The sequence below is a fragment of the Callorhinchus milii genome, unplaced genomic scaffold (genome assembly GCF_018977255.1).
Source record: "Callorhinchus milii isolate IMCB2004 unplaced genomic scaffold, IMCB_Cmil_1.0 Scaffold28, whole genome shotgun sequence".
Classification (NCBI taxonomy): domain Eukaryota; kingdom Metazoa; phylum Chordata; class Chondrichthyes; order Chimaeriformes; family Callorhinchidae; genus Callorhinchus; species Callorhinchus milii.
In genome coordinates, this window is record NW_024704769.1 from 1,350,712 (window position 1) to 1,376,116 (window position 25,405).

At 51.3% G+C, this 25,405-nt stretch overlaps 1 protein-coding gene across 1 annotated transcript in view; it reads left to right on the forward strand.

Moving 5' to 3' along the window:
• Positions 1-11,302: 11,302 nt before the first annotated feature.
• LOC103190693 (fibroblast growth factor receptor 1) overlaps positions 11,303-25,405 on the forward strand; it is a 56,172-nt gene continuing 42,069 nt past the window's right edge. The window contains 3 exon segments of the mRNA XM_042344522.1: positions 11,303-11,384; positions 12,266-12,422; positions 19,617-19,842. Coding sequence (XP_042200456.1) covers positions 19,719-19,842 — 124 coding nt within the window. The 5' untranslated portion in view covers positions 11,303-11,384; positions 12,266-12,422; positions 19,617-19,718.

Genomic DNA, 25,405 nt, shown 5'->3' on the forward strand with positions numbered 1-25,405 from the left:
GACGGGTGATGGTGATAGAGTTATGGGACATGTCTTTACACCTCCAATACACCTCTTACAATCTCGAGGAGTCCCATAGCACACAGCTCCCCCTCCCCACCCCAACCCCGATTTGCGATGAGCAATTTGCTCTTCGAATGGCGTCTTCTTCTCTACGATGCGAAGCACCGATATCTGTTTCTGGTTTCCTCTCAGCCTTCAGGATTATTCAGAGTAACGCACGGACACACACTCTCAGATCTGTGCGTCACGGCTCTCCATACTTTGTAGTTTTGCCAGATAAAGCAGAGGCTCGACAGCTGTGGGGAGCAAGCGACCTCACACAGAGCGAGTGAAGTGGGGGCCGCCTCATGTGTTGCCAAAATATCTCCAGAGATTGTGGAGTTCCCCGGAGCTCAGGGGTTAGAGCCCTCGCCTCGGAAGCGAGAGGGGACTCGGGTTCAATTCCCGGACGGGTCAGGTCAGGGCGAAACGTTTCCTTACTCTCACCCACTACCCCCCCCCCTCTACACACACACACAGTTGTTAGTCGATTGGCCGATGGCTTTTCCGGGAGTAATAATCCCTTCAAAAAATAACACTAATAATAATTTGGTCGCTCAACCCGCGGCTGTTTGTGGGGACACTGCTGTGCGCAATTGGCTGCCGCGTTTCGCCCGCAAAACACACAGTCACTACACTTTACGGTGTATCCTGTGAAGCGCTTTGAGACGTCTCGAAGACGCGATGAGGCGCCGGGTCAAACGCCGGGATTATTATTATTATTATGATGATGATTCTGTTCTACCAGCGGTGGATTCGATGCAGCGTTTTTGTCGTTTGGTTGACCATCTTCGAAGCCCCGTTAAATAATTGAACAAAAATAACTTTTTTGCGTGTGTGTGGGGGAAGGAAACCCAAATTGGTCCATTTTCCTACTCTCCCCTCCTGCAGAGAGTAATCCGAAGACCGTTACCGCCAAAATTTAGCCAAAGTAATGCACCCTCAAATATCTTAAGGCCGTTTTAACCGCTCGATCTTTTTGGGGGGCAATTGCAGTTTTACTGCCGAAAAACTGTTGTGAAGCATTTAATCCATTTGTGTGGAGAAGGAGGGGTCAGAATGTACAATATTTGTGGTTGAAGCTGGAAAGTTATTGCCTTCTCCAGGAGAGTGTTGTGGTTAATTACAGACCCCGAGTTCTGGCAATCGAGTTAAACTACTGAGGTCTGTCTTCTTGAACGACTTCCTCAGTTAATTGTGTGGTATGCACAGGCGGCTCAGGTTTGCACATGTCACCGAATATAAGTCAGCGTCTTAGACAGCGTAAAGCACTGACTTACAGCGAATGCGCTGTCAAGTCTTCAGGCGAAAGCGACTGTAAAGCCGAGCGGACCCGGATACAATGCATTTTTTTTTTGGCCCTCGTGCCTTGCAGTGTCAGATATTTTGTGGCGTTCCCTGTAGCTCAGCGGTTAGAGCAGGCGAGAGGACCCGGGGTTCGATCCCCCGGGCGGGTCAGGTCAGGGCGAAACGTTGGGCAAGTTTCCTTCCTACACACACGCACACACACACGCGCGTGTGCGCGCCACTGTTTACCGGCAGTCAGTAGGATCCCACTTATTAGTCGATTGGCAGGTCTATTTTCCGGGGGTAATAATCCCCTCAAAAATAAAATAATCATAATAATTTGGTCGCTCAACCCACGGCTGTTTGTGGGGGACGCTGCTGTGCGCAACTGGCTGCCGCGTTTCGCCCGCAAACTATACAGTCACTACACTTTACAGCGTGTCCTGCGAAGCGCTTTGAGACGTCTCGAAGACGTGATAAGGTGCTGTATCAATGCGAGGATTATTATTATTATTATTATTATTATTATATGGCTTTCCGGTGCAATATTTTGTGCAACGATGCAATTGGAATAAGACGGTGACTTTGAAGTAATCAATCTGTAATTAGGAATGAGTTTAGAATCGTTTTAGTCAGGGAAAAAGGTGTGACCGCCTGGGGAGAAACCTCAGTGTCTATGTAAACATTCTTCTGTGCAAAATGTACGGCCCTGGGCGGTGAGAGGTTAGAGTTTATATATCATGTCCTCCGGAACAAAGCTGATTTTTCTGTGCTGTGTTGGATATTCTGTTTAATGTGCTTTCTCTGTCTGTCTGTACGGGCTTTATACTGAGTTTATAAAAGCACCTTTGGTGGGTATGTCACTGAGTTATATTAATAGTGACGTTAAAAATAATCCTTGCATTTGATGTAGCACCGTATCACGCTTATCTAGTTATGCTGCTCAAGGGTTCGAGCCTCGCCTCGCGAGCGAGAGGACCCGGGTTCGATTCCCGGGCGGGTCAGGTCAGGGCGAAACGTTGGGCAAGTTTTCTTACTCCCCCCCCACCCCCACCCCCACCCCCACACACACACACGTGCCTCTGTTTACCAGCAGTCAGTAGGAATCCACTTAGTCGATTAGCGGATCGCTTTCCCGGGGGTAATAATCCCTCCAAAAATAATTTGGTCACTCAATCCACAACTGTTTGCGGGGACGCTATCAAATTCGAGGATTATTATTATTATTATTATTATTATCTGCTACAGTATTATTCCAGGTTTTTCTCCTCCATCTTGTTTGCAATGTGGACATCCTGAAGTTCTCCCTGGATATTGCCTTGTGTAAATGAGCTTAATGTTGGCAGTAATTCAATATAAAGCCTTTGGGAGGATCTGAACCTTTCTGTTTATAAAACACTCCGACTTATTTAATTACCCCAATGTGGTGTTTACAGAATAGACAGCGTTGGTGCAAAAGGGCCAAAAGCACTGTTAGATGCTGGAAATCTGAAACCAAAAAGAGATGTCGCTGCGAACGCTCACTCAGCGGGTCAGGCAGCATCTATGGAGAGAGGAGAAAGTGAGTCAACGACTGGGACATGTTGGGAGGGAGAGGCTTTTAAGGGCTAACAGAGAGGGGAGAGGTAGGGAAAGGAAGACAAAGGAGAAAATGGGTAGAGGACAGGGGATGATGGGTTAAAGAGGGGTTAATGATGCAAAACAAAGGTTGGGGGGGTAGGGAATAGGCCGACCAGAGAGAGGAAAGATGAGAGAGTTCCAGAGTTTCGGGGCGTAATGGCTGAAGGCACGGCCACCGATGGTGGAGATGGAGGGGGCGATGGACAAACAGGAGGCTGGAAGCTAGTCGAGTGGAGGCAGCGGGTGGGGGGGTGGGTGGGGGGGTGGGTGGGTGGGGGGGTGAGCATGTGGGGAGGGCGGGAGGGAGGTGTGAGGGCGCGAAGGGGTTTGAGAACGAGTGAGAGGATCTTGAAGTTGATCCGTTCGGTGATGGGGAGCCAGTGGAGCCTGGGGGGGACTTGGGTGATCGGTGGGGTGGGGGGGTTTAGGGTGGAGCTGGGGAGACCAGTGAGGAGGAATAGTCCAGCCGTGAAGTCAGGGAGGTGTGGACCAAGGTTTCAGCTGTTGTGGGTGCGAGACAAGAGCTGCCTCATATTATTCCCTCAAAAGAGTCGGGTGACGAGGTCGGGTGAATCCTAGGGACGCCTTTACCTAACGAGGCGTTTAATCGGTTCCATTTCCCGCGTGCTCGCCGGCACAGGTTGAGTGACCGTGTGCCGCGGAGAGGAAAATGGAGCAGGTGATTCCACCGGCCAAGCCATCGAAGGTTCCACCACCGGGGAACTGAGTCACAGGTCACAGTTGCTGTAGGTCCGAGACTATTTCGGTCAGCTTCCGAGACCACGAGCCGCGGAGGACGGCGGTCTAATCGCTGGGAGCGATCAGGAATGCCGGGGTTTATGCGGCTGAGGGTTCAAAGGATGCAGCCGACCATTACGAACCTGTCAACTTGCGATCGTTCAGATGAGGAACTGACGGCTGATGAGCCTGTGAGGTGAATGTAAATAGCGATGCCTTTGGCCGGGCTTTAACCTTCTGAGAGGCACGTGGTCCTCCTGTCTATTGCAACTATAAAACTGCGATTAATAATAATAATAATAATCCTGGCATTTGATACAGCGCCTCATCACGTCTTCGAGACGTCTCAAAGCGCTTCACGGGATACACCGTAATGTGCAGTGGCTGTGTATTTTGCGGGCGAAACGCGGCAGCCGATTGCGCACAGCAGCGTCCCCCGCAAACAGCCGTGGGTTGAGTGACCAAATTATTAGGTAGTGATGGAACTGTGGGCAGGTCAGGGCGAAATGTTGGGCAAGTTTCCTTACCCCCTCCCACACACGCGCCTCCGGGGGTAATAATCCCTTCAAAAAAAACATGCGCTCACTCAACCCACGGCTGTTTGTGGGGGTCGCTGCTGCGCGCAATTGGCTGCGGCGTTTCGCCCCCGACACACACACACAGCCACTACACTTTACGGTGTATGTTGCGAAGCGCTTTGAGACGTCTACGAAGACCCGATAAGGCGCCGGGTCAAATGGAGGCTCATCGACGTTCGTTATCATAAATTATTAACAATTTATTCTACCCAATGCAAGGATTATTTCTTATTTACTGGAACCCCAACCTCCCCAGACTCGGCCCGAAAATTTGGACAGAATTAGTTGTCGAGTCTTGGGTTTGTTTGTGAGCCTGGACCTCAAATCAGTCGAAGCCCAATGCAAATGTGTGTTATCCATCTCACTGTTCCTGCTCATAAAACTCTCTCAGCTCCAGGTGGTCTGAAGCCGGTAGGTATAGTTTACAAGGTTGCTTCCTCTTCTGTTAAACTGAACTCCAGCCCTTGCACGTCAGGCTTTCACTGGTTTTTTTTGGGGGGTGGGGGGCTGTAGGGGGACAGACGAGGGATCCATCAGATGTTGTGGACTTACTAGCGGACAAATAACCGTCATCATAAAACATAATTTGGTCGCTTCAACCCACGGCTGCTTGCGGGCACGTCGCTGTGCGCAGTCGGCTGCCGCGTTTCGCCCACACCCACACAGTCACTACGCTTTACAGGGTATCCTGGGAAGCGCTTTGAGACGTCTTGAAGGCGTGATAAGGCGCTGTCTCGAATGCAGGGATTATTATTTTTATTTAGAATTAGGCCCTGGTTTGGATGGTGGAAGAATCTTGACCGGGAGCCCAGGAAAAACATCGCACATTGAAAAATGTTTGGGAGTGTATGGACAGACAGGAGGTCATCTCAACACCTCCTCCGCACTCCATTGGAGTGAGGGTCAGGTGGGAGTTTGGTCCTCGCGTTTGACCCGGCCCCTCGTCGCGTCTTCGAGGCGTCTCAAAGCGCTTGACGGGACACACTGTAAAGTGGAGTGACTGTGTCTTTTGTGGGCGAAACGCGGCAGCCAATTGCGCACAGCGACGTCCCCCCACCAACAGCCGCGGGGCTGAGTGAGCAATTTATTCTGCACTTATTTGTGCGCCGCGTTTCGCCGGCAAAATACACACTTTCCAGTGTATCCTGCGAAGCGCTTTGAGACGTCGCGAAGACGTGATCAGGCGCCGTGTCGAATGCCGGGATTATTATTATTATTATCATTATTAAAAAGGGTATTCGGTGAATGTGACGCTGATCGTAATCATCACAGATTGATCTAAATCTCCGCAAAGTGTATAAACTCAAAACACGCCACCTAACTTTGGTTGGATGGCTGACAAGGTCACCTTTGGAACAACATGTACAGTTCTGGCAATCCTTGAATTGAGGCTGACGTGTTGGAGAGAGTTCAGAGCGGAGAAACAATCAGGATTCCAAAGTTCGGCTCCGAAATCTCGAACGGAGGCTGTTTTTGTTGGAAAAAAAAAGACGTGGGTTTGTTTTTTCTAAAGCAACGACCGGGAAAAGTGGTATTTACCTTGGACTGCGGTCTCTGAACCGCAGGAGAAAAGTTTCGATCGATAGGAATATATTCTCTCTGTAAACCCCCCAAAACCCTGCAGAATTGTTGAGCGTTGGCGGTTGAATGGATTGCGTCGGAGGGATCCTCCGGTTGGGAAGAGTGTTGAAGGTTCTTGGGGTGACACTGATCGAGATGGTTGCCATGTGGAATGCACAAGTTTCTATTGGGACCAGAATAAATCATCAAAGGTGCAAAGGACTGGCGGTTTTCTTGTAGCTCAGTGGTTGGAGCCAAGCGAGAGAGGACCCGGGTTCGATTCCCGAGCGGGTCAGGTCAGGGCGAAACATTGGGCAAGTTTCCTTACACACCCCCCCACCCCTCCCACACGCACACACACACACAACGCCGCTGGTTACCCAGTCGTGTCTGTGACAATTGACAGGGTTGAAACTCCCAGACAGTTTGTTGTCAGGGTTGTCAAAACTGCGGACCTTGGTACAGGCCTTTTGGGAGAATCTGTCTTGAATTGAGTGGCGGACTCGTCAGGCGCAGAGCTCAGCTGTAAGCTGTTATTATAGCTTCTGGCTCAGAACGTTCCACTCCTTTCCAATCGCTTTATCGGAAAAAAAAACGACTGCAAACCGCTCGTGTAATGAAACGAAGAGAGCGTCCTCCAATCCCGAGATGAGGAACGTTATGGAATCGTCAGCTGTGAGTGAACGATGGACGCACGGAAAACTGCTCTGTATAATAATAATGTGGAGTCCTGTAGCTCAGTGGTTAGAGCACTCGCTTTGCAAGCAAGACACCTGGGTTCAATTCCAGGCAGGGCGAAACCTTGGGCAAGTTTCCTTACTCCACACAGAGCCTAATAATAATCCCTCCAAAAAACCAAAACAATAATAAATTGGTCATTTTCAATCTACGACTGTTTGTGGGACATTGCTGTGCGCAATTGGCTGCCGCGTTCGCCCACAAATATACAGTCAATTCACTTTACAGTATATTCTGTGAAGCGCTTTGGGACGTCCTCCCAACGTGAAAAGCGCTATATCAAATGCAAGGATTATTATTATTATATTATTATAATTCATAACGATAATAATAATCCCTGGCATTTGACACAGCGCCTCATCGCGTCTTCGAGACGTCTCAAAGCGCTTCACGGGACACGTTGTTCAGTGGATTGACTGTGCATTTTTGGGGGCGAAACCAGTAAAACAAAATTACGATAAAAGCCGTGAAAGGCCCTTGTTTGAAGGGGAGGGGCGAGAAAAAGTACACGGTTTTATTTCGGACGTTCGAAATGGTTCAGAAAGATGACATTTTTCTTAGTTTAGGGACCCCCTGAAATTACTGCCTTTTGTGTGTGTGTGTGTGTGTATGTAGTGCACGTGTGTGATGTGTGTGTGTTGCGCGCGCGTGTGTGTTGTGTGTGTTGCGTGTATACTCTCCCTCCGTGTATCCGTCCTCGGTCTGAAAGCAAAGCAGAAATAAATACTCGAGGGCCCGAAACTCCGAATTTTTCATCCTTTAAAGATCTTCGGGTTAAAATGCACCACTTAGCGAGTTCTGGAGAAGGACGTCGCAGGATGTCCCGTAAAGTGTAGTGACTGTTGCGGGCGAAACGCGGCAGCCAATTGCGCCCACAGACGTCCCCCCCCCCCACAAACATTCGGGTGTGGGAAATGAAACCTGTGTTCGGGTTCAGTTCAGAGCTGCTTGACGCTGACTAACCCTTAACCTTACGCTAACTAACGGAGTAACCAGACTACCACACGGTTATTTTTCTCCGGCGCGGCAGCAACGACGACAACGACGACTTGGGCCCTTCAGACACGTGGGGTACAGTGGCGGAGTCTGACCCCAAGCCCGTTGGGGTGGGGTGGGGGGGCTGGCGGGAAGGGGGAGTGACGGAGGTGACCTTAAACACGGTCAAAAAGAGCCTGGCGAGGAGCGGGTCAGAGCCAGGTAACTCCATTCAGCCTCTGAGGCAGCACCAAGCGTTATCTTTAGCAGCTCTTTGTCTCAGAGCCTGACGGAGGCGTAGAAAAGGGCCATTGTCTTCGGGGAAAGGGGGAAAAAATCCTCCTCCTCCTCCTCGTTCATCTGCCGACACGAAGAAGAAGAAATCACAAAGGGTCTCATTATCGCGTCGCACCTCCCGCACAAGACACGATTGTTAGGGAAGAAGAACTGGGACGTTTCTGACTCTTGTTTTTGCTGAGAATTCTTGGTGGCTTTCAATTGTTGGGGAGAAGGGGGAAATCTCGTTGGGGAGTCTTTTGGTGGACGTTTCCGTGCGCTGCGCGAGTAGGAACCCGGTCGTTAGTCGGTTGGCGGGTGGCTTTTCCGTGGTGGAGTGCGACCAGCGACACTGAAGAGACTTTCGTGCTAAATGGAGATGTTGTCCCCATTGAAACCCAACCTAGAATGGTGACCCAGGGGATAGGACCACGGATGTGGGTGTCTTTCTGTCTACGCGTGGAGTTCCCTGGAGCTCAGGGGTTGGAGCCCTCGCCCCGCGAGCGAGAGGACCCGGGTTCGATTCCCGGGCGGGTCAGGTCAGGGCGAAATATTGGGCAAGTTTCCTTACTCCCCCCCTCACCCCCCCCCCACACACACACACACACGCGCCTCTGTTTACCAACAGTCAGTAGGAACCTGGTTATTAGTCGATTGGCGGATCGCTTTTCCGGGGGGAATAATCCCTTCAAAAAGAAATATTCAACCCGCGGCTGTTTGCGGGGGACGCCGCTGTGCACAATTGGCTGCCGTGTTTCGCCCACAAAATACACAGTCACTACACTTTACAGGGTATCCTGCGAAGCGCTTTGAGGCGTCTCGACGACATGATAAGGCACTGTGTCAAATGCCGGGATTATTATTATTATTATCATCATTATCTTTGCTTTCTCTCCTCTCTCTCTCCCACCTTCTTCAGCTCCCTCCCTCCTCACAGAACGGGTGCGTGAAAGGCTTTTGAGACGTTTTCCTGACACGAAAAGCGTTGGATAAATGTCAATTGCTTCGTTATTGTATTGTTTTGTTGCTACATTTAGAGATTTGGGTGACATGGGTTTATAATTCCGTTGTTAACAAAATCGTGTCTCTGTATAAAAAAAAACTTTCTAACAAAGCCTTTCTAGATTTGACAATTATTTCTTCAATCCTATTGACTATAATAATAATACTAATCCTCGCATTTGACACAGCGCCTTATCACGTCTTCAAGACGTCTCCAATTTGAGTCACCAATTTATTATTATTTTTATTATAATTTTTGGGGACGGGATTATTACCCCCGGAAAAGCGATCCCCCAATCGACTTACAACCGGGTTCCTACTGACTGCCGGTAACCAGAGGCGCTGCGTGTGTGTGTGTGTGTGTGTGTGTGTGAGTGTGGGGGGGGGTGGGGGGAGTAAGGAAACTTGTCCAACATTTCGCCCCGACCTGACCCGCCCGGGAATCGAACCCGGGTTCCCTCTCGCTTGCGAGGCGCGGGCTCTAAACCCCTGAGCTCCGGGACCGTACTCATAGAGTTGGTGGACTGTAAATGGAATTGAGATGATGGGGGAGGTGGTCGGGTGGGGGGCGGGGGGGGGGGAGGGAGGTGGTGGTGTTGGTGGGTGCGGAGTGGGGGGGAGGGGGGGGGGGGGGTTGAGGGGTGGGGGTTGATACCCACTGGCGTTTTGAAATGTTTTTGTCTCCATTGAATGCGGTAATGTTTATCTCGTTGGCCTGTGCACTCTGGGCTTTTTTGGTCTGTTGAGCTCCAGGTGAATTGTACTTTAACAAAGGCTTTTTCCAGCTGCTGAAACTGTCGGTAATAACGCAGAGTGCCAGCTCTCCCCCCCCCTCCCCCCCCCTCACACGCATGGTGTGCAGAGGCTCAGCAAACCCCCTCGACTATCCATCTCGTCCGTACGCTTCCCATTGTGTGCTGACACGACATGGGCTCTGCATTCTCATCATTATTTCATCGGGGGGGGAAGTCTTTGCACCGGAGTCGTGGGGTTGCGGCCACTCGCGACGCTGATGGTTACTCGAGGGGGGGGGATGAGTTTGCAGGGCTGCGGGGAGAGAGGGAGAGAGAGAGAGAGAGAGAGAGCGTGGGGGAGTGGGGCTGATCAGGGCTACGGAGAGAGAGAGAGAGAGAGAGCGCGCGCGGGGGAGTGGGGCTGATCAGGGCTATGGGGAGAGAGAGAGAGAGGGAGAGAGAGCGTGGGGGAGTGGGGGTGATCAGGGCTATGGGGAGAGAGAGCGCGCGGGGGAGTGGGGCTGATCAGGGCTATGGGGAGACAGAGAGAGAGAGCAGGGGGGAGTGGGGGTGATCAGGGCTATGGGGAGAGAGAGAGTGAGAGAGGGGAGTGGGGCTGATCAGGGCTATGGGGAGAGAGAGAGAGCGGAGGGGGGGAGTGGGGGTGATCAGGGCTATGGGGAGGGAGAGAGAGAGAGAGCGGGGGAGTGGGGGTGATCAGGGCTATGGAGAGAGAGAGAGAGAGAGCGCGTGGGGAGTGGGGGTGATCAGGGCTATGGGGAGAGAAAGAGAGAGAGAGAGAGAGAGAGAGTGAGAGTGGGGTGTGGGGTTGATTTGGAAGCTCTTTCCGAAGAGCCGACACAGACACGATGGGCCGAATGGCCTCCTCCTGCGCTGTAAAATTCTACGACTCTATAATTCTGATTATTTCTTTTCTTGAGGGATTACTATCAGACTTAGGTTCTGCAGTGAAGGTCCCCCCTGTCCCGCTGGGAATCGACCCCAGATCTCTCGCTGTATTTTTGTGGTATGTTTGTCAGATCGGGTTGGAGGGGGGGGGGTGTCGAGGGGACTTGAGGTCCAGATCAGCCATGATCTTATAAAATGGCGGAACAGGCTCGAGGGGCTGAATGGCCTCCTCCTGTTTACAGAATATACTGCAAAGCGATTATGTGATTATGGTCGGCGTCACCTCTCGACTGTCCCACACCCCCCACACCCCACCCCCCGGGGTCTTCCGCTTGTCCCTCGCGCCCTCCGCCCCACTATCACTCTCAGCCGCTGCGCCCCAAAACTCCCTCAATCCTTCCGCCTCTCCCCCCCGCCCCCACCCAAACCCACCCCCTCTCTCTCTCTCTCTCTCCCCTCTTTTGAGTCGTGCTCGAAAACCTTCCTCTTTGACCGTGCTAACGGCCGCCCCCCCCTCCCCGCCATCTCCCCCCCACCCCCCAGCCCTCCCCACCGGCTCGGAATGGGGTCCCGCCACCGTGAAGCCCTCCGAGACGTGGAGGGTCTTGACGTAAATGCCCATGGAGGTGGGGGGGGGACTGCGAATCCCACAGCGCAGTGAGATTCCAAGTGTTGGGTGAGTTTCAGGAGTGAGGGAGGGAGGGAGGGAGGGATGGGAGGAGAGAGGGAGTGGGTGGGAGGGAGAGAGAGAGAGAGAGAGAGGCAGTGAATAGAATTACAATCAGCTTTAGGAGGAGGAGAATTAAACAGAAAGGGGAGGGGAGGGGGGGGGCACTTTTGCAGTCAAAACACACACACACACACTCAGCAACGAAACACACAGAAGAAACCTTCCAGAGGAGAAGGGGAAGAGCTTTTGGGAGAGGTTTAAGTCCATTTAAAGTCTCTGTTTGGGTCTGTGATAGTGACTGAGATCAGTGCATCTCTCTCTCTCTCTCTCTCTCTCTTTTGTTGGGGGGTAACTTTGTTTTGCAAACCAGAAGAATTTTTTTTTGGGGGGGTTTGGGTTTGGGGGGTTTGTAGGGGAGAGATTTGGGGATGACTGGGGCAGCTCTCTCTCTCTCACTCTCTTTCACACTCACTCTCTCTCACACTCACTCTCTGTGAAATAATCTCTTTAAATAAGAGGGAGACAGGAAAACAACACCACAGACACACACACACCTTTGCATTGTAATCCACATTACTGTTGGGGAGTGTTTGGCTCTTTAAAGCAATTGTTTTATTGGGTGAAGGAGAGAGAGAGAGAGAGAAAGAAGTGAAGAGGGGAAAGAAAAGGGGGAAGGAAAGGAGAGAGAGAGGGGGGGAGAAGGTGAGAAAGAAGAGGAAGAAAAAGTAGGAGGGAAAGAAGGGAGAAAGAGAGAGAGGGGGAGAAAGGAAAGGGGGGAAAAAGGAGAGGGAAGAAGGAGAAAGGGGGAGGGAGAGAAGGAAAGAAAGGGAGGAAGGAAGGAAAGAGAGAAGTGGGGGAAGGAGAAAGGGGGAAAGGAGAGAAAGAAAAGAAGGGGAGAGGAGAGAGAGAGAGAAGGAAAGAGGGAAAGAAAAGGGGTGGTGTGGGGGGGGGAGAGAGAAGGAAGAAAAGAAGAGAGAAAAGAAAGAAGGAGATAAGGAAAAGAAGAAAGTGCCAAGAATTTTTCCCCACACACTTTCCAACAAAAAAAAGTCTTTCTCCCCCACTCTTCCACTCTCTCCCCCCACTCTCCCCCTCTCCCCACTCCCCCTCTCCCCCACTCTTTCCCCCCAAAAAAGTCCAGGATTTGTCAGAATTTCGAAGAGAAAATAGGGATAAACTCGAGTTAAAGTGTTTGGATTCTCCCCCGAGTTCGTGATTCCAAAAGAACAACTAAACCGGAGTTGGATTTCATCTCTGGAACTGCACCGAGACTTCAGTTACTCCCTCCGGGAGGTGAGTGACTGGGGGGGAGTGACTGGGAGGGAGTGACTGGGGGAGAGTGACTGGGGGGGAGTGACCGGGGGGGGAGTGACTGGGGGGGAGTGACGGGGGGGGAGTGACTGGGGGGGGAGTGACTGGGGGGTGAGTGACCGGGGGGGGGAGTGACTGGGGGGGGAGTGACCGGGGGGGGGGGGGGGGGGAGTGACGGGGGGAGTGACTGGGGGGAGTGACCGGGGGGGAGTGACTGGGGGGGGAGTGACTGGGGGGGGAGAGTGACTGGGGGGGGAGTGACTGGGGGGAGATGACTGGGGGGAGTGACTGGGGGGGAGTGACTGGGGGGGGAGTGACCGGGGGGAGTGACTGGGGGGAGAGTGACTGGGGGGGGGGAGTGACTGGGGGGAGAGTGACTGGGTGGGGGAGTGACTGGGGGGGAGACTGGGAGAGTGACGGGGGGGGTGACTGGAGGGGAGTGGGGGGCACTCAGGGAGTGAGGGGCAGAGGGGGGGAGTGACTAAGGGGGGAAGTGGGGGGCACTCAGGGAGTGAGGGGGTGACTGATTGAGGGGCTAAGTGAGGGGGTGACTGAGTGAGGGGGTGACTGAGGGCGTGAGTGAGGGGTTGAGTGAGTGACTGATTGAGGGGCTGAGTGGGTGAGTGAGTGAGGGGTTGACTGAGGGGCTGAGTGGGTGAGTGGGTGACTGAGTGAGTGGGTGAGTGAGTGAGTGGGTGACTGAGTGAGGGGGTGAGTCAGTGAGGGGCTGAGTGGGTGACTGAGTGAGGGGGTGACTGAGGGGCTGAGTGAGTGACTGAGTGAGGGGTTGAGTGAGGGGCTGAGTGAGAAGGTGACTGAGGGGCTGAGTGGGTGACTGAGTGAGTGAGTGAGTGAGGGGGTGAGTGACTGAGTGAGGGGGTGACTGAGGGGCTGAGTGGGTGAGTGAGGGGGTGACTGAGTGAGGGGGTGACTGAGTGAGGGGGTGAGTGAGGGGCTGACTTAGGGGCTGAGTGAGGGAGTGAGTGAGGGGCTGAGTGAGGGAGTAAGTGAGGGGGTGACTGAGGGGCTGATTGAGTGAGTGAGTGACTGAGTGAGGGGGTGACTGAGTGAGGGGGTGCCTGAGTGAGTGATTGAGTGAGGGGGTGACTGAGGGGCTAAGTGAGTGAGGGGCTGAGTGAGTGAGTAACCGAGTGAGGGGGTGACTGAGTGAGGGAGTGAGTAACTGAGTGAGTGAGTGAGTAGATTCCAGGTGTCGAATCCCAACTCACGTGGAGTATACGGTCCCGAAATCGCGGACAATTCGTTAATTAAGTGATCGCCCCTCAAAAAAAAAAGCCAATTCAGAAACGAATCAGCGACAATCAATCGATTTAATCGTTCAATTAACAATTCGTTCATCAATTGATGGGAAAGCGACAGTTCCCTTTTGCTGCTCTGTCGCACTTACTTCGACGGGAAAGTTTGGACCGATTAATTGTTGCTGATTATTTTTGTTAATCGGCTTTTATTTTTAAACGGTGGTGTTTTATTTTCCTTCGTGTCGTGTGAATTTATTTTTGGGTGTGTGGGTGGGTGTGTGGGTGGGTGTGGGTGGGTGGATGGATGTGTGGGGTGTGTGTGGGTGGGGGGGGGTGTGTGGGGGTGGATGGGTGGGTGTGTGTGGGGGGTGGGGGGGGGGGGGGGTGGGGGGGGGTGTGGGTGGATGTGTGGGTGGGGGGGGTGGATGTGTGGGGGGTTGGGGGTGGGTGGTGGATGTATGGGGGTGTGTGTGGGTGGGGGTGGGTGTGTGGGGTGGATGGGTGGGTGTGTGGGGTGTGTGGGGGGTGGGTGGGGGTGGATGTGTGGGGGTGGATGGGTGGGGGTGGATGGGTGTGGATGGGTGTGGGGGGGGGTGTGGGTGGATGTGTGGGTGGGGGTGTGGGTGGGTGATAGAATCTTATTTCTGTTCGCAATCAAGAACAATCGTCTGTTTGTTTTCAGTCCATTGTACGATAATTATAATAATAAATATCATAATTAAATGACAATAAACAGCAAGAAACAGAGAAGATTATAATAATAATAATAATAATAATAACAATAATAATCCTTGTGTTTGATACAGTGCCGAACCACATCTTCGAGATGTTTCAAAGCAAAGTTTAGATAACAATAATAATATAATAATAGATGACAATAAATAACAAGAAATAGAGATCATAATAATAATAATAACAATAATAATCCCGGCATTTGATACACCGCCTCATTACGTCTTCGAGGCGTCTCAAAGCGCTTCACAGGATACACCGTAAAGTGTAGTGACTGTGTGTTTTGTGGGCGAAATGCGGCAGCCGATTGCGCACAGCAGCGTCCCCACCACAAACAGCCGCGGGTTGAGCGACCGATTTATTATTATTATTTTGAAGGGATTATTACCCCCGAAAAAGCGATCCCCCAATCGACTGACAACCGGGTTCCTACTGACTGCCGGTAACCAGAGGCGCGCGTGTGTGTGTGTGTGTCTCTGTGTGTGTGTGTGTGTGGGGGGGGGGGGGGAGTAAGGAAACTTCCCCAACGTTTCGCCCTGACCTGACCCGCCCGGGGCTCGAACCCCTGAGCTCGGGGGACTCCCATTTGTGCCGAGTTGCTCTCGTAAGACAGTCCCCGGTGTTTAAGCCATATTTCTTTCTGTGTTTGTAATGCAATGTGTTGCTGAGGTTTAGGCGTAGAGGGACAACCCACCACGCCCACACCCACACACGCCCCCCCACCCACCCCCACACACACCCCCCCACACACACACTCCCCCCCACACACTGAAACCTGGTTTGCCAGTCAGTGCTTTCCTTTGAGCAAGTTAGAGAGCAAAACCACCCCGAACCGCCGCGTTTGTGGAACTTTGCAACAGCTGTTGGAAAGTTTAAAGCGGAGCAGGTTTTTAATTGCTTCCAAATGGTTTGCGGTTAATCCCTATCGATGGCGCATTTTTGTCTCGTAACGTTGCTTTGTGTTTCTGGATCCCTGTCAGTTCCCGAGACCCCAAAATGTCACCTCATCCCAGCCTCGTGAGACCGTTTTGCCTGAAGAGTTATTTCTTTCCCGGCCGGGTGTCCCGACAAACACGCGGAAACCCGTCACCGTGGCTTAAGAGTCTCCGAACCCGACTGAGAATTCCCCACATCCCCCCCCCCCCACACCTGGAAACCCCAGAGATAGATCGTTGGAATGGATTGCGATCTCTCTCTCTCTCTCTTTATCTCTCTCTCCCTGGAGGGACGCCCCCCCCCCCCCCCCACCCCCGCGCTTACCTAATTCCGGAGAGTATTAGGCGCAGGTTGGTGGGGGAGCCCAGCGTGTGCCTTGGGGGCTAACCCGCTAATACCACACATAGCTTGGCCATTGATAGATAGAATTGGGGACGACGATGATGACGTTGTCGTTGTTGTTGTTGAGCTGAGAGCCACTGGGCTGAAGTTACGGCGCACCGGCAATTTATACGTGTCAATACCCGCGAGCTCTCTTCTCAGTGAGCTACACGTTACTCGAACTGATTGCTGTATTAATAATGAATTGAGGTGCGTTGCTGCTTTCAGTCGAGGTAAGGTAATGACACGTGTGTCCTCGGTTGCCACGCTCGCTTGCCAATCACCAGCCGTGTTTCCAATCAGCGTGAAAGCCCTATAACTCGCGAGTGCTTCGGGCTCTCATGACGTCTCGCAGGAGTGGAACAAGCTATATATCATTCGGAAGGATCTATCGCCCTAACCTGTGTCTCCTCAATCCGCAGATAACGGTAAAAATCCTTGCATTTTTTTTTGAGCCCCCGCCTTAACGAGTCTTCGAGATGTCCCAAAGCGCTTCACCGGGATACACCGTAAAGCGAGTTCACTGCATGTTTTGTGGGCGAAACGCGGCAGCCAATTGCGCACAGCAGCGTCCCCCACAATCGTCTAACGCTCTGGTAAACACAGGCGTGTGTGTGTGTCTGTGTCTGTGTGTGTGTAGTAAGGAAACTTGCCCAATATTTCGCCCTGACCTGACCCACCCGGGAATCGAACCCGGTCCTCCCGCTTGCGAGGCGAGCTCTCTGACCCTCTGCAATAAAATAAAGTGTAATAACATAATAACCTGCAATCATACAATAATATAAAAGTGGAGCTATGGGAACGCCACTCCAGTGGAAAACCTTCTCCAGTTAGCAGCGGACTGGGAATGAAAAATCTCTTGTGACTGTTTCACAGGAGCGCGGAATGGAAAAAAATCTGATTTTTTTGAACAGAAATGGCTGGGAATGGCACTGTAGAGTTTTGCCGTCAGGACAGCGAACCCCTGGCGTCATCTGAAGGCATCGTTGTTGTGATTATTCGACGTTTGATTGATAGCAACTCTGAACACTCAGAGCCTGTTTGCCTTTTCTCTGAGTGGGCGCAGCGTAAACGGATGGCATCCGAACTCAAACTAATCCAGATTGATTTTCAATTTCCTGTGCAAACAGCTCTGTAGATTAGCAGGAGGCAGGAAGCCTTGCGAGAGGCTCTTCCGAACACGCTGTTTGTCACGGTTTGTCACGTTCAGCCCGTTGGAAGCTTGCACCGCTGTGGGTGTCAGTCTGAACGAGGCTTGGGGTGGCTTGAGCTGTCGTTGAGGCGCTTTTAACCAGTTGTTCAGTGGGACTGTTCTCACCTCAGGACAGATTCTGTGAACAGAGCCCGATCCGGGTCAGATCAGGTAACGTTTCGCCCGCAAAACACTCACGCTGACGTCTCAACAGAGCTGTACCAAATGCAAGGCTTACTAGATTCTCTGGTTATTATTATTATTATATTATTATCATCATCATCATCAGGGAGAAGGTTTCTGACGAGTCAGGGGGTTGGCAATCAAACTGCCGGTACTCTTCCGATCGTCGGTCGAGGCTGTGGATTACGGCTGCGTTCACCTCGTCCAAACCGAGGTGGATAGATGTTTGTTAGGTCGGGGGATGTGGGACAAGGGCGGCCATGGTCTAACAGAATGGTGGAACAGGCTCGAGGGGCTGGATGGCCTCCTCCTGTTCGTACGTGTGGGAAGATTGATGGCGTAGTGTAGAATATTCAGACACCGTGCGGCCTGGGGAACCGACTGTGTATTTTTGTGGGCGAAAACCGGCTGCCGTTCCCCACCAACAGTCGTGGATTGAGTGATCATTTTACTGTTATTATTTTGAAGGAAGTGTTATCCCATTTATTTGATGTTCGTATCCCACAGGACGAGAGCTTCCATTTCCGCGTTTGTATCTGGGCGCCCACTCAACAAACGTGAGGACCCGGGTTCAATTCCCAGGCGGGTCAGGTCAGGGCGAAATGTTGGGCAGGTTTCCTTACCCCCGTCCCCACACACACGCGGCTCTGGTTACCGGCAGTCAGTAGGAACCCGGTTGTTGGTCGATTGGCGGATGGCTTTTCCGGGGGTAATAATCCCTTCAACAAAAAACAACAATAATAGTAAATTGGCCACTCAATCCACGACTGTTTGTGGGGACGCCGCTGTGTGCAATTAGCTGCCCAGTCAAAAAACCTGCGATGCGCTTTGAGACGTCTCGAAGACGCGATAAGGCGCTGTATTAATGGCCAAGGGTTATTATTATTATTATCAGCGTGTCCGCTGTTTCGAGGCCAGGCTACTAGGTCAACGCTAACCCCAGATACCAGGGCTGTTGGGTTTGGCCCGAACATTGATCGGTTTGCACAGACAGTCTCCCCATTGTGTGGGGGCAGATATTTGATGTGGACTGATGCTCACAGTAAGTTACAGCAAGGCATTGATGCTAAGCAAAAATATTAAGACATAGATTACTTTCTGTTTGTTGTTCTTTTCGGCGTTGGTTGATTTAAGCCAATAAACTCTTGTGTTGCTCTTTCTGGTTGGCAAGAAACATGAATGAAACCCTTGAACGATTCCCCCAAACCTTGCGAGACTTTTCCGAAAACCTTTTCAAGGGATATTTGTCGTTTTCTTTACTCCCTCCCCCCCATGGAAAAATAATAATAATACTTCCGTTTGACACAGTGCCTTATCACGTTCGCGACGTCTCCAAGCGCTTCGCAGGATACACTGTAGAGTAGCGTAGTGACTGTTTATTTACGGGTAGCCAATTGTGGACAGCAGCAGCTCCCACAAACCGTCGTGGATCAGGGACGAACAGGAAGCCGGTGTCGGGGAGGGTAAGCAGGTCGGAGAGGTAGGGAAGTGCGAGGGCAGGAACAGATTAGTCTCTCCATTACTGAGTCTTTTTGGCGCGACTTCAGAGGCTCTCAGAAGTGTGAGGATTACTCATAGACACGAGTGGTGGTGACCGAAACCAGGAACAATGTTCAAGTCAGGTTCCAGAAATGAATCTTACCCTCGACTGGTGGATCAGGAACCAACGAGGTCCGGCACAAGACATGTGCGAGTGGAAAAGTGATTCATCCTCACCTAAACAAACCTCCCGCTCACAGGTCTGACTAAACACTCCAAGCATTCGGTCTTGGTTTCACTGGAGCAAAGGTTAAGAAGGGAATCCAAACAGGGGGTTCGAAAACTTCTGCGAGGCTTCGAGAGGATAAATAGTTATTTCGCCCACAAATTACACCAAGTCCATTCGCTTCACAGTACCATCTTTGAAACGTCGCAAAGTCGTGATAAGGGGCTGCATCGGATGCAAGGAGTATTATTGTATTATGGTTTATAAAAGAGCCAACACACGACACGAGAGACCGAACGCCCTTTCTCCGCGCGATAAATGTCCTCGTTTCTAAAGAGGGAACTTTCAGTGAACGTCAAGATGTTTCGGACGTTATTCCCAGTAATCGTACTGTGAAAACTCGGCGACTTTAGTTGCGGTCAAACCGATGGGTTATTCATAGCCCACAAAATACACAGTCACTACACTTTACAGTGTAATCTGTGAAGCGCTTTGAGACGTCTAGAAGATGTGATAAAGCGCTGTAACGAATGCAAAGATTATTATAATCACAATAATTCCAATAATTATTAAATATTACAATAATTATAATAATTGGGGTGAAATTTTAATAATAATTTTACCCCAAATTATTATAATACATAATTATTATGATTATTATTATAATAATTGGGGTAACATTTTAATAATTATTATAATAATAATAATTGGGGTAAAATTATTACTATTAATTTGGAGGATTCCTACCAAATGTTGTATTCCACTGAAACGTATTCGCTTTTCCACAGCCTTAAAAGATTCCAATCGAGCGAGTTTCCCCCTCGTTGCTGTCCGGTTGGGAATTGCACGGAGCAGGAATCCGGATGCAAGTGGAGCACAAATGGTGATACATGGAGCAGTGCAGAAGCAGAAGCAATAGTGGAATGATCAGCTGGATTCACTGTGTGTACTGGGCAGTCTTGGTATCCGTGTCCCTCTCCGTGGCACGGCCTGCCCTCACCTTACCAGAGCAAGGTAAGGACTACTCCCCTCTTTACCACTCCTGGTACCTCCCTCCCTCCCTTCCTGACCTCCCTCACCCCCGAACCCCCACCTCTCGACTGGCACCGATCTCCTACTCGTCCCTCGCGCTTTCAGCCACTGCGCCCCGAAACTCCGGGACACTCTCCCTCAATCCCTCCACTCTCCCCCCCTTCTCTCTCTCTCGCCCCCCCCCCCCCCAAAAAAAAACCTTCCGGTTCGACCGTGCTCATGGCCACCTGGACGTCCCCTCCCGATGTGAAGGGTGTGATATAAATGCAAGTTGTCGTTGCTGTGGTCGGTCTGTATTATGTGGTCAGATCGGGTGGTGCTGTTGGTTTGGACCAGAAGTCCTCCACAGGAGGATTCAGGGGCCATTGTTTGTGGAGTGAGGGGCGACGGCAGATGATGGTGGTTTGGGATTCGGTCAGAGCTGTCTCTCTCTCTCTCTCTCTCTCTCTCCGAGGAAGTTGTGGTTGTCGCGTGATCCGTCAGTCAGGAGCGCAGCATCTGAAAACATGGGTTGCATTCATCGCGTCCGGCCCGGAATTCTAACTGAAATAAACAAAGTTCGACCGAAATAGATTTCCAAAATGTGCCTTAGAGGAAGCTTTCACCCGTGCGAGAGTCAAACGGGGATGAGTGGAGCCCTGTAGCGCAGTGGTTAGACCACTCGGCTCGCAAGCGGGGAGACCTGGGTTCCATTCCCGGCCGGTCAGGGCGAAACCTTGGGCAAGTTTCCTTACTCCACGCGCCTGATAATCAACCCTCGAGGGGGGGAAAAAAATACAACTAAAATAATAATTTGGTCACTCGATCCACGGCTGTTTGTGGGGACGCTGCTGTGCGCAATTGGCCGCCGCGTTTGGCACACAAATATACAGTCAGTTCACCGTACAGTGTATCCTGTGAAGCGCTTTGAGACGTCTCGGGGACGTGAAAAGCGCTCTATCAAATCAAGGATTATTATTATTATTGTTGTGTGGAATATAAAACGAAAACACTAGTGTGGAATAGTTCGGCCGAATGGACTGTTTCCTTCTTGTTCTCAGTAATTCTATGTAACATCTATAACGATGGCACTTCTGGTTATCTGACTCTCAGATAAATGCAGGAGGAAATCTTCTCCAGATAAGTCTGCTCCGAGTCACGTACAGATACGTTCCTCACCATCCATGTCTGCTTGGCTTTGTTGGGTCCTGTTCATTGTGGAGTCCGACAGCAGTGGTCAGAGCACTCGCCTTGCAAGCGAGAGGACCTGGGTTCGAATCCCGGGTCAGAGCGAAACCTTGGGCAAGTTTCCTTACTCCACACATACACACACACACACACACGCCTCTGTTTGTTAGTCGATTGGCGGATCGCTTTCCTGGGGTTAATAATCCCTTCAAAAAAAAAATTGGGGGTCACTCAACCCACGACTGTTTGTGGGGACGCTGCTGTGCGCAATTGGCTGCTGAGTTTTCCCCGGAGAATGCACAGTCACTCCACTTGACAATCTATCCTGTGAAGCGCTTCGAGAACGTCTCAACGACGCGATAAGGCGCTGGATCGAATGCAAGGATTATTATTATTATTATCGTGTATATTTTTTTCCCTCTTTCAATCCATCCATCTATCTCTCTCTCTCTCTCTCTCTGTTGCTCCCTTTCTCAGTCTGGTAGTTCTGAGATGTTTCCAGTTTTGTGCGGCAATCTTTAATAGAGCTTTTTGTTCCCTCGTGAAATGAACGAACGGCTCCCTCGAGGGACGGACAGCTGAAGCAGGAAATGTCCATTCCTTCAAACACAGACGAGATAGTTTTCTTTTAGGGAATAGTGTGACCGGATATAGTACATAGGGAGTTTGGGACATCTGTAACGTGATGCATAGATAGTTTGGAACGTATGTTACATGATACGTAGGTAGTTTGGGACATATGTTACATGATACGTAGGTAGTTTGGGACTACCTACCAAACTACCTACGTATCATGTAACATAAGTGCGCGCGTGCGTGCCAGGAAGGTGGAAGGCAAACTAGACGGACCTTGGTCTATGTTGTCGCCTGGTATTTCTTAGGTTCTTCTGAAGTGATGGAGCACATGTGCCTGTTCTCGCTGCCCTGAAGTGATCTCAGTGATCAGTTACAGACCACAGCCTCTGTGATTCAGACCTGTTCGTGGTTTTGGTCTGACAAACCTCAACATTGGCAGTTAACAAGCAGCGATTCTGATGACCAACATCTTAGCCATTCACTGAGGAGTTTGGGCCTCTCCCTGTTAAAGCCTTGAAGGGAGATTTGTCATCAAGTGTGGGAGCTTTGATTATTTTACAAGCGCACAACTGGATTCTGTATCCTGTGTCCTAGAGCTCAGGGGTTAGAGCCCTCGCCTCGCAAGCGAGAGAGGACCCGGGTTCGATTCCCGGGCGGGTCAGGTCAGGGCAAAACGTTGGGAAAGTTTCCTTACTCCACCCCCCCCCCACCCACACACACACACACACACACTCTGTTTACCGGCAGTCAGTAGGAACCCGGTTGTTAGTCGATTAGCGGATCGCTTTTCCGGGGGTAACAATTCCTTTCTTGAAAAAATTGGTCGCTCATTCCACGGCCGTTTGTGGGGACGCCGCTGTGCGCAATCGGCTGCCGCGTTTCGCCCACAAAATACACAGTCGCTACACTTTACAGTGTGTCCCGTGAAGCGCTTTGAGACGTCTCGAAGACGTGATCAGGCGCCGGGTCAAATGCCAGGATTATCGTTATTATATTACAGTGTATTAAATTATAAAACCAGATTGGGGCAGTTAAGCAACTTATGTTCCTCTGACACATACACACACACACACACAGGACTTCCTGATGAAATTGGCCTCAAACTTGATAATCCGCAGAGCTTTTGTGATGTGTCATTCCCCCCAAATTTACGACTCACAAAACTCTTGAGGGGATGGCCCAGCTGCAGACAGTACAGACGTCTAACGGCGCGAAAGGAATCCTTTTAGTGATGGGTGTGTTACTCACACACTCAACCCCACACAGTCCACGTTCGTGTTTACATCCTAACTTTTATTGGGCTCCATTAGAGTGTGGGTGTGCGCGCGTGTGTGTGTGTGTGTAATGGTGCTCTGTATCTGGATTGAGGCCTCTGGCATTTGTCAGAGCTTTAGATAAGGTACCGTTGGTATAAGCCGAGACGTGTCTGCCTTGTGGTCATCTCCTTCTTGAAGGCAGCGCGACAGGAAGCTGCCGGGCAGAGGGAGGTGATGGGTCTGGAGCTGTGATTAATTGCTCAGCTCCGGGGGGAGGTGTGTGTGGGTGGGGGGGGGCGGGGGGGGTTGCGGGGTTGGGAGGGGGGTTGGAATCTGGAAACTGCCCATTCATTATCGCGCAGACGGAGTGTCAAAGGCTAACCTTGCCAGCTGTGGCAATGTTTTTACAAAGTGCTTCCCGCAGGGGGTGGGGGGGAGAGGGAGAGGTGGCGTTTGGGGGTGGGAGCGGAGGAGGGAGTGGGGGAGAGATGGATTGAGGGGATAGAGGGAGAGAGGGAGGGATGGGGAGAGGAAGTAGGGATGGGGAAGGGGGGAGATTGAGGGAGGAGGGAGAGGTGGGGGAGGGGGGAGGGAGGGAGAGATGGGGGAGGAGGGAAGGAGAGATGGGGGGAGAGGGAGGGAGAGATGAGGGAGGGAGAGATCGGGGAGCAGAGGGGGGAGAGATCGGGGAGTGTGGGGGGAGAGATCGGGGAGCGGCGGGGGGAGAGATCGGGGAGCGCGGGGGGAGAGACAGAGGAGTTGAAGGATGGGGCGGTGGGGGGGGCAACTACAGTGTTAGGGTCTGGCTGAACAACACCAACAGCTTGCATTTATATCGGTGACTGATTCCGATGACATCTGCCCGGTTGTGTTGCAACTCTGTTTGTTAATCGTGTCTGTGACACGGTGGGAACTATCATTTGTTGCCCACACACACGGAGATTCATCTCTGGATCGTGTCGTTGCTGTAACACAGGCCGGAGAGAAGCTTAATTTGCTTCGCGCGTCTCCACGTCAACAAGGGGTAGCAGCAGATGCTGCTAACTTATTATTATTATAATAATAATAATAATAATAATCCTCGCATTTGATACGGCGCCTTATCACGTCTTCGAGATGTCTCAAAGCGCTTCACGGGCCACAGCGGGGAAACTGCAACCGATGGGGACACTGTTACGTGGGATTCGAGGCCAAATGTTTGAAACCAGACCGACCGCACGATAAGCAAACTGTACTCCTCCCTCAACTCTCAACGGATTCACATTGTTATTATTAATAATAATAATGATAATCCTCGCATCTGACCCGGCGTCTCATCACGTCTTCGAGACGTCTCAAAGCGCTTCGCAGGACACACTTCAAAGTGTAGGGACTGTGTATTTTGTGGGCGAAACGCGGCAGCCAGTCGCGCGCAGCAGCGTTCCCCCCACAAACAGCCGTGGGTTGAGCGGCCGAATTATAATTATTTAAATGTATTCGAAATATCTGGAAGGGATTATTATTAATCCCAGAAAAGCGATCCGCCAATCGACTAACAACCGGGTTCCTACTGACTGCCGGTAACCAGAGGCGCGCGTGTGTGTGTGTGTGAGTGTGAGTGTGTGTGTGGGGGGGTGTTGGGGTGGGAGGGGGAGTAAGGAAACTTTCCCAACGTTTCGCCCTGACCCGACCCGCCCGGGAGTCGAACCCGGGTCCTCTCGCTCGCGAGGCGAGGGCTCTTAACCACTAACCAGGGACTCCACGCACTGAACCAAGTTGGTACAGGTTTTTTTGTGAATGATTAACATTTAGTGCTGTGGTCAGACATCCACTCTGAAGTCGGCCATTTACTGTGACGGATTTCGACTGAAGCAGATACCGACTGTTATCAGACGTTTGCTTCCAGGCTCTTTGACGCCCTTCAGAAAGTTATCTTTACGGAAGGCCATTAGCTGTAAAAGCTTGCGGAGGGCTTTACTGTGTGTTAAGTTATGAGGGCAACTGACCAGCTTAGAGAGAGAGAGGAGGGAGGCAAGTGCTTTACTGGGTTTCGAACCAAGGGCAGAAGCTTTAAGATTAGAATTGGATAAATCGGTCACGTCAATCCACGGCTGTTTGTGGGGACGATGCTGCGCGTAATGGGCTGCCGCGGTGCGCCCACAAAATATACGGTCGCTACACTTTACAGTCTGTTCTGTGAAGACCTCCCTCTGCAAATGCAATTTGTTGTTGTTGTCGTCGTCGTTGTCTGGCTTCAACTGAAGGCAATAGAGGGCTTTAGAGCGAGCAAGAAACTCGGAGGATGGAGGCAGAACACACTTTGCGAGGGACACACAAAAAAAAGGCGAAATACTGCAGGTGGAGATCCGAAATAAAAACGGGAGGCGCTGCGAAGGCTCAGCAGGTCAGGCAGCATCTATGGAGAGAGAGAGAGAGAGCGTGAGAGAGAGAAGAGAGGACCGTGAGTTAACGTTTCAGGTCAATGACCTTTTTGGTCGGAACACTCTTTGGAGGGAAGTATCTCAGTAACACAGGCCTGGAAAATACTAGTTCAGTCCAACTGTCTG